Source organism: Aquila chrysaetos, chromosome 9, assembly GCF_900496995.4.
Source record: "Aquila chrysaetos chrysaetos chromosome 9, bAquChr1.4, whole genome shotgun sequence".
Lineage (NCBI taxonomy): Eukaryota > Metazoa > Chordata > Aves > Accipitriformes > Accipitridae > Aquila > Aquila chrysaetos.
The window spans coordinates 18,457,791-18,476,694 of record NC_044012.1 but is presented as its reverse complement, the minus strand read 5'-3'; the positions used below and the strand labels follow the sequence as shown (position 1 = coordinate 18,476,694).

Below are 18,904 nucleotides of genomic sequence, written 5' to 3'. Positions count from 1 at the left end.
ATGTTTGCACGGAAATTCTGTGAGAGAAGCAGGCTTACAGCTCTTAAAACTAATGCTATTGTTTTAACACCTGACCACCCTTCTACTATAAGACGCAGACTATTATTCTCCATGTGGACCCCCTTATCAGACAAGCTTCTCAGTGATTTTCCTGCTATTCACAGACAGCAGATACATTTTGGAATCTGGATGCTGCATATTCTATTTTAAATGGTGGGAGCAAGTTGATGTCATAGATCTTTCTGTCCCTCCGCTGCACAGACTTCTGCCATCCTGTTCTTTTCTCAGATACATCCCTCCCAGCACAGAATCTCAGCACGGTCCTCTCCACTGCTTGAAACTACTGCCAGTTCCTCTCTTTTCTCTCTGATCCTGTTCTCAGTCCCTGTCCCTGCTCTGTCCCCACCTCACTATATGCTTTCTTCTAGACAGCTGAATTACCTGGGCACCAACAGCAGATACACTGAAAGCCCTGTGTTTGCCTAGCCTTTGTTAGAAGAATGTACTAATGGATATGTGTATGTATATACACTTAACTAACATACATATACTTAACTAATTCTACCACTTAACTAATTATCAGAGCACCAGTGAGGTGAGGAGCCAAAGCCCTCAGAGAGAAACAATGACTGCATACCCATGTCACTACAGACTATTAAGACAACAACAAATACAAGGTAGAAAGAAAGGAAATTAATTCTTAGCCAATCCTTACTGAAAGGAGTAGGGACTAAAGGCCCAAAACTTATTACTTCTAGGTAAAGAACTTCCCAGGAAAACACAAACCACAATGGAAAATGCTCACAGAATTAGCAACAGGGATTTATATCATCATTTCTATCTTCTTTCAAGTGTTCTTCCTGAACTTTTTTGACAGTTGTCTTTTTGTCATCTATTTCATGAAGCAGATAAAAGGTACAGTGGGTTTTAAAGCACTGGCAAAAGCTTTGATATTCTAAACACCACAAATATCTACAAAAAAAAGTGAAATGGACTTGTGCTATTAGTTTTCTTAACTACCTTAAACAAATAAAGAATTTTCTTTTTAACCATATTACAGTGCCTTTTTCAAAAACACAAAAATGTTTTTCCACCATTTCCAATTCTACTTGAATCCAACCGCACACAATGCTTCAACAGGAGAAAACCTAACCAAACTGATTTTATTGTAGGTATGTCAACAAAAAGCACCAGGAAGGTATGTCTCCTTCCCCAAGAAAGTATGGGGCAATGGAATACTATTTTCATAACTGAAAGCTAGAGGGATGATCTGTCCCTAATTAATAAATATTTTTAGTTTTAAAACAAGTAAAGTGTGCACAAACAAAACACAGAATTAATTAAAAGGCTGAACTAAAGAAAAAAAAAAAAGGATGTCTGGGATTTGCGAAATTTCATGATCAAAGTTTGGTAATGACAAATATGTTTCTGGGGTTCGAAGTCTTAATAATCAAGGAATACAGCATTTGGATTAAATGTGGACTCAGGAAAAAAAAGGCGGGGGGGTTTTAAAAAACTCCAACACATTCAAGATGCTAGAGAGCAAAGAGGGTTCAAGTTAGTTTGTGGAAATAGAAGCAGATTAAATATCTAGAAATAGTTTAATGAGCCACTACATACATGTGGAAATGTTTCCATTAAATACTCATCATTAACCACAAACCAACCTCTGCAATGTGTGCACCCTACTTCCGGCTGGTTAAGAAAATAATTTTTTGATGCTTCTTGAACTATAATTTGCTGGCAGTGGGGAGTGGTATAAGATTCCAAGTTCATCTTCATGCTGTTTTAAAACCCTAACCTTCAAGCAAGAGCTTGATCTATGGGAAACAGCTGCAGAAAAGTAAATCTCCCTTTGAAAAAGTCCAGAATGTATTTTTGTTAAGTATGTTTTGAAGTCATGGTAGGAAAATTAGTGAAAATTGTAAATCTGCTTGCAAATCTGGTCGTGTCTAACTCAAAGATTAGGGGAAAGATTCCAATTTAATAGTAAGACCATGACAACCCTAGTTAAGCATGCTCTAGGACAGAGCAGATGGGGCCCTTTGCTTACCTCCACGCGTTTTGGATTTATTGCATGCACCCAACACGTTTCATATTAGACACCCCTTGACTGTGTACTTGAGACAGCAGGGTTCAGTATGCACTTCCTCTGCAGACCAATATATTATTCTAAATTGAGCTAAAGTGTTTCCGTTTCATGAGTGACATAAAGTTCAGATTTGAGTTTTTAGGCAGCAGATTTGCAGTCATTCACCAGATCTTATTTTCTTCATATTAGGAAAAGTAAGCCTTAAAAAAAAACAAACAAAAAAAAAACCCAAAAAAACAAACCCACAAAAAACCTGTCTTACTGAAAATAATTTTGGATTTTGTTTGGTTTTGTTTAAACAAAATACATTTATACTATTGTAATAGCTTACTTGAAGAATGGATTTGATCATCTCATGTTTAGTACTGACATACATTTAAATTATGGCTTATAGGACTGCTGAGAATGCAGGTTTAAATTTAAATTTTAAGACTGCATTTTACTAAAATTCTACCCAGAATAAGAAAAGACATTTTATAGAGCCAATGAAGAGACGAACATAAAACACTACTAAATGTCTACTAGAAATACTAAAAACCACCCCCAATCTTTTTGTTACTTTGATATACCCATTGGTCAGGATTTACAAGTTACTGTAATTGCACGTTACTATTAGAAATACCAAGTTACCACATTTTCTTATCTAAGATTTGTGTGTGCAATATTAGGAAATAGTTGGGGTATTACAGGTACAGGAATTGATAGGACCCGACTTTTTACTTATAAGCAACATACTGAATTTGACAATTCAGTGTTTTACAACATTTGTATAAAGCAGTAAGCACTGCACCATTTCAACAACTGGAAGAACAGACCTACAGAATTGCTAAGTTTTTTGCTACAGTCAGATGAGTCAATGGTAGTCAGAAAAAGTACAGAGTCCTACTAATCAGTCCCTGTACATCAACAGCTACTACTAGCTGTGGTACTCTTAACATATTTTCTAGATGCCTTACACACTGCTGCCACTGCTTTTAAAATGATGCCAGCAAGAAGACTCTGCTTACTAAAATGAGCTTCTGGAATGTATGACATACAAATGCACAAGATAAATGAATCTAAAATTGTATTTATTGTCAAGTTACTTTTTATACAGAGTTTTCATATTTTATCTTTTAGATGGCATCCTCAAGATGCCTCTTAAAAGTCAGTTCAAAAAAATCTTTACAGTAAAAAAATACACTAAAACCGTGTATGTCCACTTATATTGTCTTTCACTTAAAGGGAAAATGATTAAGGCAGTTCTGCTGTACATCGAAACCTAACAAAAGGGCCAGTTTGAGAATACTCTCTCCAACTGTATAAAGTAACAAATTTATTTAAAGTAATTGAGGGAAAAAATACAGGTTATGGAAATGCAGAAGAGATTATCAAACACCTGGCCCACAGAGCTCAAATCTGTAGCTCTTTACAAAGCATTAATAAGAAAGTGATTTACACATCATCTTCAGAAGAATGTTTAATATATCCTTTGTTTCCATCTAAACATGATCATCATGTTATGTGTTAAATAAACTAACTTTCTGACCCACCCTTCATATAGCATCCCTGATAATACTTTAGTTACTGTATATGAATTCCATCGGGGAATAAAAAAATGTCCTTATGATCTGGTAACTCAGTCAACTACATTCTACAGTATTTTGCAATAAAAATACTGAAGTTAGACCCCTTTTTTTATTAATTGCCTTCTGCATCTGTTGCCCAGCAAAGCTGCATATGCACAAACTTTCCAGTCAGGAAAGATTAGGTAAGAAGTTTACTCGATGCCCAAACTGCTATTGCACAAAAATTGATTAATAATTCCCTTTCTAGGAATGTTTAGCTGCCACTTAAACTTCACTTTCATATAAGAAATGTCTCTGTTTCCCTCCAGGCTGCTATACTTTATCCTCACAAATACAGAAAAGGGAGGCACATCCACACCACTGTGCCAAAAGATGTCACATCTTAACGCTTGATTGTTCATGTCTGAACATACTTAAGAGCACAGAGAGTCCAGTTCTCTTACTCAAGATACTTCACTGATGACAGTGCACAGGATTTGATGAGGTAACTAAGAACACGGAATGGTATGTTTTTTAAGATTGCCCACAAATGTATTGCTTGTAGTAAGTAAACTGTTTTCATATTTGTTGGAAGATAAATGTGAAAGGGAAAAGCAAAAAGACTGTTCAGCCCAAGAAGTTGGCAGCGCGACAGACAGGTCATTCTAAGGATGTTCCATGGAGTCTACCTTCCAAGTCACAAACACATAAACAGGGAACACTACAAGTGCTCTCGCTCTTTGAAGATGATGTCTGTCAAGCCAAGTCACTAAACAGGCCAACGTGATGTTGTCAGAAGCATTGTTCATGTTTTGAGTTGTGTGATTTAATGAAATTTGTTTAAACAAAAATGATAATCGTGAGAAACACAAGCCAAAAGAGAAAGCAACAAGTTTTGTGTCAACAAACTTTAGCCACAGTTCTTGCTTCATTTCTTTCAATGGAAAAAACCTTAGTGTGTGAGCTCAGCTGCTCAAGTAAATGAACTCAATTTAATTTTCTTTTTTTAATCCTCTACACTTGAGATATTGAGACTCACTCTTGGAGTATGACAGCTCTGTTCATTATGACCTTAGTATAATCCTACTACTAGAAAATAGTATGTTTGAATACACACACGGAAAAGTGTAGCAGACAAAGTGTCATGTCTAAAATTGGTGACCAATAAAACATCCACAGATTGGCATAACGGTTGAAACTTCAATAGCCACAGTACCAAAAAAACTTTCAGACTGCTACGGTCACAGCTTACATAATACGTAGCCACTCCATAAGCCAAATTCAAGAACAGGAATTTTTTTTACTGAACATAACAGACGAAGATGCTCACAGTTACTCAGTAAAACTGCATTAAGAATAGAAAAAGGAATCGGCATCTACAAATACAAGGATGGGACAGATACAGCTCAACTTCTCACAAGATTTAGGGAAGTTTTGCTTATGGCCTGAAGCCTGACTTGGGCTAGCAATTCTGACTGCACAATGGACAGAAAAGGCTCAAAAAGTATATTTCCTTTCTTAGCTGTGAAGTGAAAGAAACATTAGGAAAAAAAAGTTCACCAAAACACACTGGAAGTGGGCAGTATTTATTATACACTCTAGCCAGATCCCATGTCATTCTAAATAGGGAAAGTCCTAAATGAAAGGAAAGTATGATAATCGATATTAAAATAAGTTTCATTTTCTCTGTTTTCAACAGAAAGTTCACCTTCTTAGCACTTCAAAATTACCAAGCATCAAGTAGAAGTCTCCTTGGTGAAGTGGTATTGCTAATCCAGGTGTCTCTATGTCCCATGCTACCTTCAAGCCTACATGCCAAACGGCTGGGTCTCTTCCCTTCAGTTTTTGTTCATTACTTTCTTCCACAGCTGAACCTTTAAAGAGAGAGGGAAAAACACCACAAACAGGACAGACAAGGTGAGAACCATAAAATAAAAATCTGGTCTAACAATACAGACTTAATGATACCCCACATTGGTACAATCTTAATAGACTTAAAATTTCTATAATCTCCATTTGGTATAATTACCATCTCCAAATTCAAAAGTACATAATAGGTAAAAAAAAAAAAGCAAAGCCATATGAGATCAAGAATTTTTTGTAAGCTACTTTACTAAGATGAAAACTTATGTTAACTACAAAGTAAAGGCAAATCAAGGCAAAGTTTGTAACAGACTCAAGTTTTTCTGAAGTTCTCAAGTACGTGAAATGGGAGTTTTAGTTAAGCTTCACTCATTTTTTTTCTTTTTTTTTTACATTACTAAAACTGTAAGCATAGAAGAAAAAAAAAGGAAAAAATGCAGCAACACTGACATAAAAATAGATAACTTCTGAAAGAATTTCAAGTCATAAACTGCCAAAGCATTTTATAAACAATTTCATTCGTTCACATACTTGCAATTTCACCAAATCATAAACTGAGGCAAAATAAGGTGAAATAATAGGTACAAAACGCAATCTAGACCAAGAAAGTTAAGCAAATCTTGGAATCATATCTCTCACTCTCTTCTCAAAATTATTAGTCAAACATGGTAGATAACATGTGCAAGAGCCAATGAAGCTTCAATACATTTGTCACAACATTTTTCTTATCATTAAGCAACATGAATGTGTTGAGCTTGGGGAAAAAATAATCCACTGCATAGAAACAGTATTTAGAGCTTAATCCCTCAGAACTATTTTCATAAGCTTACTTCACTGCAGTATAAATTGAAAGATACAGTCAGCATTTATAACGGGGTATTTGGGAGCTCCGGTGTAACAGTTTTATGGCTAAAGTAACAGAGCATTTTGACAGAGGGAGGATGAAGTTTTAATAAGCAGGTGGCACAGGATGGCAGTGAAGGGTTAGAAATCATCAACTATGTAGCATGCCTAATTATTGCTTGTAAGTTAGTAACTGTGTGTGCCCATTTCACTGTCCATTTCAAATGTGCTTTCGTGCAATGATTTTTAAAACTTTTCTCTTCATTTAAGTCCTGAATAAAAATGCTAAAATAAAAATTTATAACTCTTATTATAATATGCACATAAAAAGTGACCTTGAACTCACACTTTCAAAATATTCAAGTCATTCATCTCACATGGTTACTGCAATGTTTGTTTAGTTGGGGGTAGCCTTTAATATTTAATAAACTGTCTTAATTTTCCCTGTCAATTAAATACTGCCTAAATTCAGGAAGCAGACGCCAAAACCTTTTCAAAAGCCAATCTAAAGTTCTTAGTTAAAACTCTTACTGTAAATTCAGTTCCCATATTCCCCCCCTGCGCTGCTGCAGTTCTCATCCAGCTGAAGCATTGGCTCAGGAGCAGCTCTAGGCCTTTCTATCAAGGAGCACACAAATGAGAAAACAAGACCTAGCAAATACTCAGAAAAATCAATACTAAAGTCTTCAAGGGGCTTTCATATTTTCTGCCCTGTTCAGATAAATTGTAACTTAATTTAAGAAAAATGTTTTCTGAAAACTGCAAATAGGATGGCTTTCAAGGCATTTTTAATGCAATACATCATGGATATTATAAAAAGAGGTAACCTTTCTGGGTTAACTCTCTGTTATGCTGCTTTCCCATTCAGTTTGGCAGCAGCACTGTTCACAATATGGCACCAATAAAATATAGAACTACAATCAGAGACAGCAATTTCAATCAAAGTTTCCTGGGGTCTCCTCATAAATCCAGCACCTTTGGAATGTGCTCGTTAAAATGACTTATTTTTTGCAGTTTGATAAATTTTTTATTGCTTAAGTACAGAGTTCAAATGGAGCTCACAGTCTCCTTTTCTCTATATTCTCAATTATTGCACCTTATAATTATCAGCAGCAATTGAAACTGATTGCTCCTACCATGTTATTTTGGTAACAAATGGAAGCAAGCTGCTACTAGCTTTTAAATGCAAGCTATTCTGAAAGTGAGAGTGAGGGGAAAAAAAAAAAAAAAAGACACCTTAACATTTGTGGTATATCTCTAGGTAGCACTGACAAACTTTTACCTAAAAAGAAGTTGCTATTAAATTCTCTGTGTCACACCTCAAGCATGACTGAATGCTGTATATTCATTGATATAATTACAGTTCCCATTTAAGTGAAAACATTTGGATGCATCTAAACCATAGGTATTTGACAGTAACCATGTGGATCTTGCACATACACGGCACCTTAAGAACGCGTATTTATTTTAGGGTAGACCATACAGAAACGGTCAAATGTAGCAGTATTTAATAGAAATATAATAAAACTATCTGCAAATTTGAATTCTATTCATTAAAGATTTACAGAATTTGGCCTGCAAGAAATCTTTATGCTTGCATCCCAAATGCAATGGTGCAACTAGGTAACAAACTTACCACAACATAACAACAATACCTCATCAAAACTGTAATTAAGGTAGAACCATGAAAGAGAGAATGTAGTTGCAGAGAACTGGCCACAACATTATGCTTCTAATTAGATAGCTCAAATTTCAGAGATGTTCCAGCTCTAAGACGTGATCTTACCAGTTTTGGGTCATGGTTAGGTTCAGAACAACATGAAACTTGTTTTCCTGGATCTAGTTTGGTTATTGTTCCACATCACAGACAGTAAAAGTAGCCCTGAAAGGTTTCTTTGCTATTCGGCCCCAAAATCTTCAAGAGTTTGAGAGTTTTTTGACACTCTGAAACCTGAATGTTCTCTATTCAAGTCAAATAGTAATGCCAAACTACATCCTAAATGTAATCTTAAATCAAACATGACTTCTTAGACAACAGAATCCCTGCCAACACATTGCTAAAAACAAGGACTGTAAACATCTACTTTGTCATTAAATCTAACTGACCGTTGTTATATAGAACAGAAAAAGGAATTAGTTTTTTTTACAGATTGATTGATTTTTCCAGAGTTTAAAAGAATTTGGGCACGTGTTCAGCGATTAATGAAATATATACATTATTACAGTCTTCCATAGCAATTTATACATGTTATATGCAAAAAGTGAAAAAAGCAGAGCATGCTTTGATTTTCAGCAGCTGGTGGGAAAGAATGAGTATCTACCAAGAGTTATTTCTTCTACCTTATTACTGAAAAGCCATAGCATAAGAGGTTAATTAAACTGTACTAACATTTTAACTTTTGCTTGCAACTGACATTCACAAAAAGAAAAATTGGAAGATTTGCCAACATTCTTCTTACCAATTCATATTTGGAATACTGTGTCCAAATATATCAAGAAGAAAAGCACTAAGAACAAAGAATATTCTGTCATCCCTTTATTCTTGAAGGAGAGACTTTATTTGATCAAATCAGTGAGAGCATGGTTAAAAAAACCAAACAAACAACCAACAACTACAAAACCCACAACATTTAATTCAAATTATGATTTCTTCTTAGAAAACAGGGATTCAAATCTATTATTATAGGAGTAATTGGATCATTAAAAATTTGTGATTCTCTCAGAACATAATTCCAACTGGCCAGAACCTACAAATTACAGATGTGACCATTTCACTCACATACTTATTTCATCATAGAATGGTTTGGGTTGGAAGGGGCCTTAAAGATCATCTAGTTCCAATCCTGTTGCCATGGGCAGTGACACCTTCCACTAGACCAGGTTGCTCAAAGCCCCATCCAACCTGGGCTTGGACACTTCCAGGAACGGAAGTAATTTCTTAAGAAGTAATATGTATTTTTCTACATACTATTTGTATTCTTTCAACAACCAATATTACTACTACACTACTGATATAAGAAACCATTTAATATAATTGTTCTCATCCTGCAGAAGCATCTACTCCATGACTTTTATCCATTAAGCAGTACATAAAGAGGATTATTGGTCAACTACAAATTTAGATTGACTTCAATTCTGAACTGTTTTTGTACTTTCAGGTTTGGGTTTTTTTAATTTAGTGAGGAAACATACATCTGTAGTGAATGTCAATTATTTTTATTCACAATTAGTGTAGAAATGAAATAGCCGTCATTTGGTTTAGTGCCAGGATATTGCTTCTAACATCACAGTGTGAAAAAATACAAACAGCATTTTACAAAAACAAGCATAAAACCTCCTTCAAGACCAGTCATTACTGCAACTAACTGTTACACCTTTCAACATTACCTTGTCAGTGAACAGAGCCAGTTGTTTAGTACTTCAAGAGATTTATACTGCAAGTAGGCCTTACAGGAAGAAGACAAACAAGATACTGTTAAGAATCTAGAGAAAACTACTTATCTAACCTCAAACATAGTTTGTGGGAAATCCAGGTAAGAGAAAGATGGACACTTCCAGTGACTACATTATTTTCCATCTCCTTTAAGTTAGTAACTGTAATAAGTCTCTACTTCAAAGAACATCTTTAGAACCAACTAGTGCTCTGCTAAGCAATAAAACTTCCTACAAAACTTAGAAAGACCTGAGGGAAAACTGTTCATTAGGAAATTTTCATGGATAAAATCCAATTTTTGAAAATGCCCTTATTCCACCAGTATTTGGATTGCAATTCACTTTTATAAATAGACCATGAAATAAAAATGGGTTATTAGCTTACTATATTAAAATCCTGAAGAAGTTTTTACCTTAATGCTCTCATGTCACAGGATATTTGTAAGCTAATGTGTTATTAAAATCCTAAATTGGTCAAAATTTGGAATTCCTCCTCCATGGTAAATTCTGAAAAGTAAATTAATTCCAAATAGTGTTAGTGACAGTATAATTGAACACACATTCTGTAATGTATTCAGTTCTGCATATGCACCATGACTACCGCTCATGCACTTTAACGTAGTATACATATTAAAAGGAAATCTCCCAAATTTTTGTAAAAGCCTATTCTTATCACTTGGTAACCTACTTTTAACTTAGTATAATGTAATGAATTTTATTTTAATGTAAATAAAAGCAAATACTATTCAGATGAGCATTAAGCAAAATGTCCATCTTACTTGGTTGTTAGAAATGTACCTCATCTGAAGTTGCTTTGAAACAGTTTGAAACAGTTTGACACTGGAAACAAGTAAACAGTGATACTAATTAGAATATCAGCTTGTTCCAATATCTTTATGTTGGCTCTCAAATTTCTTTTCTGGCATATTAAAAACTGCTTCTACTCCAATTAATACCGATCAAAGTTTCAAACATTAGATTTTCATTACGGCACCAAACACTGAACAAGCAAACAAGAAAATAAAGTTGTTTTAATTACAGTAGTATCTGTTTCAATACCATTTAATCAAATAAGTAGGTACCAAACAAATAATGATATAAAAATGCAAATTAAAGTAAAAAGAAGACCATATAACCTGAGCTGTGCATCTCTAAACAGTCCAACAAACAGTTGCCATAACACAGTAAGATTGCTTGACTCCTAGGGCTCCTGCTGTTCAAAATCTGAAAACCCAGGGATTCTGCATTTGTAGCAGCATAGATTGGTACTAGCCATGAAGCTCGGGAAGCCCGAGCTTCCCCGTGCTAAGGGGCTGCCACAGATCCTCAGTGTTTGGAGTACCACAGAGACCAGTGAGAATTTGAGGAATAGAGAGCTGACAAAAAAATGCCCAAGACCAAGCAGAAAAGAGAATCAAGCTAGTTTTAACAAATATCAACATGCTTAATTAATGTTTGAATTTCCCACAGAATCAGTGTTTTCTCCCAGAAAATTACTAATCCATCTAATCAACATCTTCTAAGGAAAAATTGTTCCATCAGAAAGTTTCTGACCACCTCTACTCTTTTTATTATGTATTCTAGAATGATTCTGTGATAGTCTTTACATGCTACAGTGAGAATTCAATGCTAAGTCAATACTAAATGAATTAATGGAGTAAGTACTAATAAAAGATACTGGTATAAAAGGAAACTGTATTTATGGAAAATGGGAAGAGGAGTCAAGATACCATTCTACAACAATCATCATAAAGATGGGGAGCTTCTTCATGCTTCACAGTTATGGAGAGCTTGGTAAGAGATACAGGAAATATTGACAGTCTTTGTGAACTGCAGAAACCACCAACACATTGAAGTGATATGGAACTGGAAAGAATAATATTAAAAGCACTGATAAGTTTCTAACCACCAGCATTTGAAAGCTATAAACAGGAAATCAGAAGAGCAAAAAGACAATCTATTTATTGCTCTAAAATCAATTAGACTAATTACTCCTCTTGGATGTGCTGGGTAGAAAACTTCAACACACACAAGTATTTACTGTCACTTTAATTACAATGCCATATTCATAAACTATAAACAGGTTCCACTTCCTCCAATTTATGAATAAGTAGGCCAACCATAAACACAGCTTCCCTTTAGGGATATACAATGGCAACCACAACCTGAACCCAGACAGGTGTGAGTGAACTGTTATCACATAAAGGCATACTAGAGAACATTTCTTCATGATGCTCAGGAGCCATGCTAGGCACCTTAAACTCCCTCTAAAGTTCATGAAACCAACCTGAGCCACGCTCCAGAGCTATCAAGTGGAATTCAATCTTGCTGAGATTTAGATCTGACTTCATAAATAATTTTCTTCCAAAAAAAGCATCTTTTACACTATCTCCAGCTACACTGAGGTTTTAATATCACCACCTCCTGCCAAGAGATCCCCCCCACACTATGTAATCAAATTTCAATTTAATCAAAAACTTTCAGAATCATTACAAAAATACAAAAAATTCGACATAGTAATTTTTAAATTTTTTCTGTAAATGTAAATGATAGAATAATCAATTTATTCACTGGAAAGCTCCTAGCTTTTTTTAAGTTTTCACATCTATTTTGAAATCCTTCAGGAAAAAAAACCAAACAAACTTTCAGGTATAAGTGTATTTATGAAAAAAATACCGTATGTGGCAAAAACATTAATTACTTATAGATATCAAAATAATTTTTGGTTTAAATATTCAAATATTTCTTTCTACCCTCATCAATCAAATCTTTCATAGAATTTGCCATGGTGTTAAAACAGCATAATTTTTACCTAACTTGCTGAACTTGAAGAAACAAAATCAAGCGGTGAGTTATGAATAAACATAGCAGCTTTCTTATTTGTTAATTTATAGCTCTGTGAACTTAAAGGGACTCATTTTTTCCCCTCCACAAGCAAGTTTTATGTTAAAGTAAAAAGTTTTTAAGCATGTTACAATAAATCCTCACACACACCTTTATTACTTCAAGTTCATGTTTATGTTTCTTTAACTTAAAATGTTACTGAAAAAAATATTTATCTACAGCACTACTGAAAAAAATACATTTACTGGACATAAAATATCACTGTCTTTGGCAAATAGGACAGAAAGAAGTTAATGAACAAAATGACACTTCTATTAGTTAGGGAATCTCTTCTATTGAGTTTGCTAAGCCAGTTGATGTTTTATGTCCAGGAAAATGTAAATATGATGATTTAAGCTGAATGTTAAGTAACAAAGTGACCCATAGTTTCAAAACTAATAACAAAACTAACAGGAGAATGCACATGAAAGTATAAGCTATTATTTTTACATCATGGTCTTTAGCCAAAACCTACCGAAGTCAACATGAATTCCTCCCATGTTTTGAAGCAAACATCACAGGATTTTTGGAAGGACCAAATTATGAAACGTAACAGAGCATTTGCAAATTCAAATCGAGTGTCTGAATTCTAATCTTATGTTTGCAAAACTGGAAAGCATTAAAAAAAAATCCAAGCCTTTGTTCAAAAATTGTTAGGAAAAAAATAAACCAAAATCCTCAGGTCTGTTCTTAAATAAAGATAAAAATAGGAACGGTACTTAAACTAAAAATTAAGTATTTAATGACTCTTCAACTACAACTACCACTTTTTCCCCTCCCAATACTGCATTTAAATGGTTTTTAAATAACTAAGAGCCTGCAAAGCCTGTCAGACTACAGATCTTTTAATGGAAAACTTTCACCCTTCCCAACTACAGAAATGTTGGCAAGTCCTCCGCAAAACATGCATTATTAGCACTACAGCATGCCTAGACAAAATATATGTACTTCCAAGCAAATACAGTAATACTTTCATACAAAACCAACCTAAAATGATCTTCCCAAAGAAAGAAGAGTAGTAAAATCAGCATAAAGCAGAAGCAAGTCTGTATATGATGACCAACACAATAAAGATGGTGATCTCAACTACAACGAAACATTTTACAAGATAGCAAATATGCACATGCGTTAACCTGAAATAAGTATTTGACAGATTTTGATTTCCTGGCTCTTAGTCAGGAAGTTAATCATACCAATTTTTAAATCTACTTAGAGAACAACTGATAAGCCAGCTGCAGTAAACACAGGCATATTTTGTATAGGTTTTAGTAGAAATAAAGATAGGGCTTAAATACAAAAAGTACCACAATTGATTCAGAAGCACATGACAAATCTAGATTAACATGCAGGTATGCTTATGTACATACACACAAGGAAACACAAAAGAGCTTCAAGGATTTAAAATATTTATATCACTAGTCAACTCATACTTCCCATCACTCACCTTCACAGCTATAACTGTACACAGCAACCGTTGACCTTTCAAGCAGATTCTCGTCATGGTGCCAGCTCACTGCCATGTTCCCCATTCCAAAATAAGGTTCTTGTTTCAAGTACAGCATTTGGAGTGGATCCATATAATTTAATAAAGTCAAGTTATAAGATGTTCTGTTCTTTAGACTTATGTAGTCATCCTCTGATACACAACAATTGCTTTGATCTTTTGAAACAGACCCTTTCTCCGTAAAAGAAGTAGCAAAATTTTGCTCCCTATCTGTTACAGTACTATCTTTAATTTCTTTGGTCTCAAACAAATTTTGTCCTTGTAATGCCTTGACTGCTTCAATATGCAAGTAGTCATTAAGTCTGATTAATGCTTTACAAGCATCATGTACTCCAGGACTGCAATATTTTATATCATAACCTTCAGTAGGCCAAGGAACTGTAAATAATCTTGTGTTCAAGTACTTGTAAGTGCATCCTGGGTTTCCAATTAATATACGAGACACTGGGGTAACAAAATCTTTTCCTTTGATCCTTACAAGATCTTGAAAGAAACAATCGTGTTTTCGCAAGGTCAGAAAGCCTTCTTGTACCATTTGATGGAGCTCTTCAGGTATTGTATCAGATTTTCTGAAAATCAGCTTGGAATATTTGGTCTTCCACTAAAGGAGAGAAAAACCAAACCAACAAACAACAAAAATAGCAAAAGGATTATTCTTTTTACAGGAATGAAAGTATTTCATATATTCAAGAACAGACAAGGTTAAGTTGAGAAGTTATCAAGCATGAGTCTAGAATATGGTGAAGAAATAGATGCCAGTGTTTGTTACTTTATTTTGATATTACAATATATTGCAGAAACTGTGGATATATATCAGTGGCCTGTAACCAGAGAGTATCACCAGGGCAAATCTCTAAATAAATAAATAAATATATCTGAGGATTCTGGCAGAAATCAATAGAACATATAAACTCCCCTGATGAATCTGTAGATAATATTACCTTTAAGTACACAGACAATAGAACATTAAGCAGTAACAAAGCGACTCCTCTTTTTGCAACAGTTGCAAAGACCATTCTGTCTCATTCTGATGTACAGAATTCTAGAGGGCTACATGATAAACTGAAATAGTTTCATATAACAACAATTTTTAGGGCAAAAATAACAAATAAAAATGTAAATTTTCAAAAAAGGCCAACGTTCTGCTGTGCTGCACCTCTGTCATCAAAATAGTCCTTGACATAGTGGTCCTTTCTATTTTCACATTCCTCAGTGCATGCCAATTAGCTCTCCTATTTTTATATAAAAGTTCCCCTTCTAGATAAAAGAAAATTTCCAAACTTATTTTCCTCCTCATCTCCCCACACGTAATATCCTTTTTCCTCATATCCTCTTCTGGCCACATCAGCTCTGGTATCAGCTGGAGTTCAGAATCCAGCAGTGTGTGGAGGCAACAACTCCCAGCAAGGTATAACGCTGCTAATCAGCAGTATCTTGCTTGTATGCAAAATACTGCTTTCCACTCCAGGAAGGCTTGGATAATTTTATTTTGTTAATCTGGTTTTCTAAGGAAGTGAGTATCACATAATCACACCTTTTATTGGTTGCCTGTAAATCTGCTTTAACTACTGCTGAGACTGTTTGCCAAACCAGACAAAGGCTAGAGACTAAGTTCCCACGTATTTCATTAAAATTAAGAGATAAATAAAAGAAACAGATGCAAACTAGTGCCCTCAGTAAGGGAAAGGCTGTAATGTGAGCCTATCAGGTATTAATCAGCAGGTGTGAAGCTCTGAACAACTCACTAGACCTACTTCCTTTTGTCCAGAAGTTAGACTCTAGTCCAGGGAAGAGGTAGATACTGATGGTGTCATGGGAAAAAAAAAAAAAATCAGATAAACTAAAATCTGAAGGCATTAAGCAATGTGGCAAGAGCACATGGATGCACATAACTGATGATCAAAACTTTTACTAACATAATAGCTTATGTTCAAAGTGCTTTTAAAAAACAAATAAAAGCCACCAGCACAAAAGCAGCACGCTAACCTACGATCCATCTGTGGACTCCTTCTGGTACAACTCAAACCCACTTTACTAGTACTATCTACTTCCAACTCAGATTTGAACCTGCCTTTCAGGAAATTAATTTTAAAATCCAGAAAAGGTGCCTTTAAAAAACAAAAAGCAGGAAGTAAGTCAGCATGCACATTTTCCACTGCATGAAAACAGTTAGACTTTTGCATCATAACATGCTGTTATCCTACAACACTGAAGAGATGGCTTTATAGGATCATTTGTTTCTACTAAAAAGGGGAACATAAAAGAAAGTCTATTTTAAAAATAATGGTTACACATAATAAATCTTATTTTATCTATAAACCTTGCCACCATTTCTTGTGAATTTCTACAGTGAAGCTAACTCCCTTTCTTTACACATTCTTATGGTTTCCAAAAACTTGCTTCCTAGAGAGAGAAAAAATCACATAACAGTACCTACAGATAATAAAAGTTTCTGACAGTAATACTTATGTACTTAACTTTAAATACCAAAACTTGAAAATTGTCCCAGATATCTGTTTAAAGGTCCCACTACAATCCCCAACATACAACACTGGATCCCAGCTTTCAATAAAAAAACTGAATATAAACTTGATAAACGCAATTCCCCTGAGCTTGCCAAAAGCCTGAAACAATTCCTTCAGAGGTCCTGAACTGTCCCCTTTGTTTCAGTCAGAGCTTTGTATCTGTAACCTTTGAATAGTACAGTGAAAAAATCCTTATAAAGAATAACTACTGAAATCAGTAACTGCAAATTTCAAGGATTTACAGCTATAGGTTACAGTCAGATGTGTGGGTATAGGTTGATGGGAATCATAAGTATTCTTTCACAATCATACTTAATCATGACAGAACACTGTAAGTTGTGACATATGAAGATTATTAATGCATGATTTGTTTCACTATGCAAATGGTATGTATAAAAGAAAGAGCCCTAACAGTTCTATAGCAATATCCCCGTATTTCTTTAAAGAATTCTAAATAAATAAATGCTAATAAATGTCAGAGATACTCAGGTCAGATTAACCAATTACCACATTACATACACTATTATGGCATATTTTAAAAGTCATTATTACTACGTATTTTTAAACCATTTAATGTACTGAATTTCTAATATGAATTGCACAATTGAAATTCCAAACAATTATTACAAACAGGAGAGAAACACCAATACAATGTAAAGCAACTAAATACCTGAAAACATGCACTACAGAGGAAGCACACAGATTTTACAAAGGTAACAACATTGTATTCCCCTCCTGAACTGCAGAAGTAATGTCTTCCACATTTTGTTGCCAGCCAAGTCTGAGGCATTTTACCCTTGGGTTGTATTTTAAGATTACATGCTTAAGAACTATTTTATCATTAAGTTTTACACAGTATACTTAGGATTCTGCCTTAAAACAAACAAACAAACAATAAAAAACAAACCAAAAAACCCCACCCAACAACCCCCCCCAAACCTGATATCTCAGAAGCAGGAAGTGGAAACACATTTCCAGCACATCCCATGAAAACAGTTTGGTCTTCTTTAAATCTCCAACTAATCACTGTGCTATGTCCTACATAAGGAAAGCATTAACCAATCAGAACACAGGGTGAATGCTGGGTTCACACTGGACATCTTGTTGTTTTGGGGGGGTGGGGAAGGGAGAGTAATCACGTACTCTGTGTTGTAACTCTGACAGCAAGTATTAAAGGTCAATTCACTATTGACTCTGAAAGAAGTAAGTACCTTGCTGGCAACTACAGGACAAAAAAAAGCAAGCACATTTGATGCTGAATTCTTCATATGAATGTTACATGCATTGAGGTGCTGGAGCGTGTCCAGAGAAGGACAACCGAGTTGGTGAGGGGCCTGGAGCACAAGTCTTATTAGGAGCAGCCAAGGGAACTAGGGTTTTGTAGTCTGGAGAAAAGGAGGCTGAGGGGAGACCTTATCGCTCTCTACAACTACCTGAAGGGGGGGTTGTAGTGAGGTGGGTGCTGGTCTCTTCTGTCAGGTGGCTGGTGATAGGATGAGAGGAAATGGCCTTAAGTTGCAGCAGGGGAGGTTTAGATTGGATATTAGGAAAAAAAATTTCTTTACTGAAAGGGTTGTCAGGCATTGGAACAGGCTGCCCAGCGAAGTGGTTGAATCACCATCCCTGGAGGTATTAAAAAAACACACAGACAAGGAACTTCAGGACATGGTTTAGTGGGCATGGTTGACTGTTGGACTCAATGATCTTAAAGGTCTTTTCCAACCTAAACAATTCTATGATGTTAAATATACACATGCTTTCACTTCTAATGGTGGTACTCAACACAGAGAATCACCCTACAGGATGATACAAATGACAGAATAAAGTTAGAAATCAGCAATAAGGGCCCTTGATAAGCAAACTGCCACTTACATCATGAAATTATAGTTTGTACTTCAGATATTTGTGAATTGCCTTGTTAATAGGCTTTTTCTTGATCATAACTGGCTTTGAAGATTACATTGTTTCAGCCTGTGGTTTGAGGCCCATTTCTAAAATCCTTCATTAGGCAAGCCACAAAGAAAGAAGATGTCAGTGAAGTTTGGCTTGGGACGGAATTTCTTAGTTTTGTTCAGACTGCACATTTCCACACCTGACAGGATGGTGTAGTTTTTTACTTGCATCCTACCTAACCTTTCCAACATGTTCAAAGAATACTGCTTTATAAGGAGTGGATCCTTAAAGAAGTAAGGTAGGTCTCTGCAGGAAAGACTGA

At 35.1% G+C, this 18,904-nt stretch overlaps 1 protein-coding gene across 9 annotated transcripts in view; it reads right to left on the bottom strand.

Annotated features, from left to right (window-relative positions):
* Positions 1–18,904, bottom strand: part of FTO (FTO alpha-ketoglutarate dependent dioxygenase) — a 264,962-nt gene that overhangs the window by 195,570 nt on the left and 50,488 nt on the right. For 8 of the 9 annotated variants that reach the window (XR_003924864.1, XM_030024320.2, XM_030024325.2 and 5 more), the window contains exons 3-4: positions 14,105–14,765; positions 5,370–5,513 (exon numbers count right to left, since the gene is read on the bottom strand). Coding sequence is in view for 8 of the 9 variants with exons in the window: in XM_030024320.2 (XP_029880180.1) it covers positions 5,370–5,513; positions 14,105–14,765 (805 nt within the window). In the remaining variant the exon portion in view is untranslated. The remainder of the gene's footprint in view (positions 1–5,369; positions 5,514–14,104; positions 14,766–18,904) is intronic. The other variant, XM_030024326.2, reaches the window with a different exon arrangement.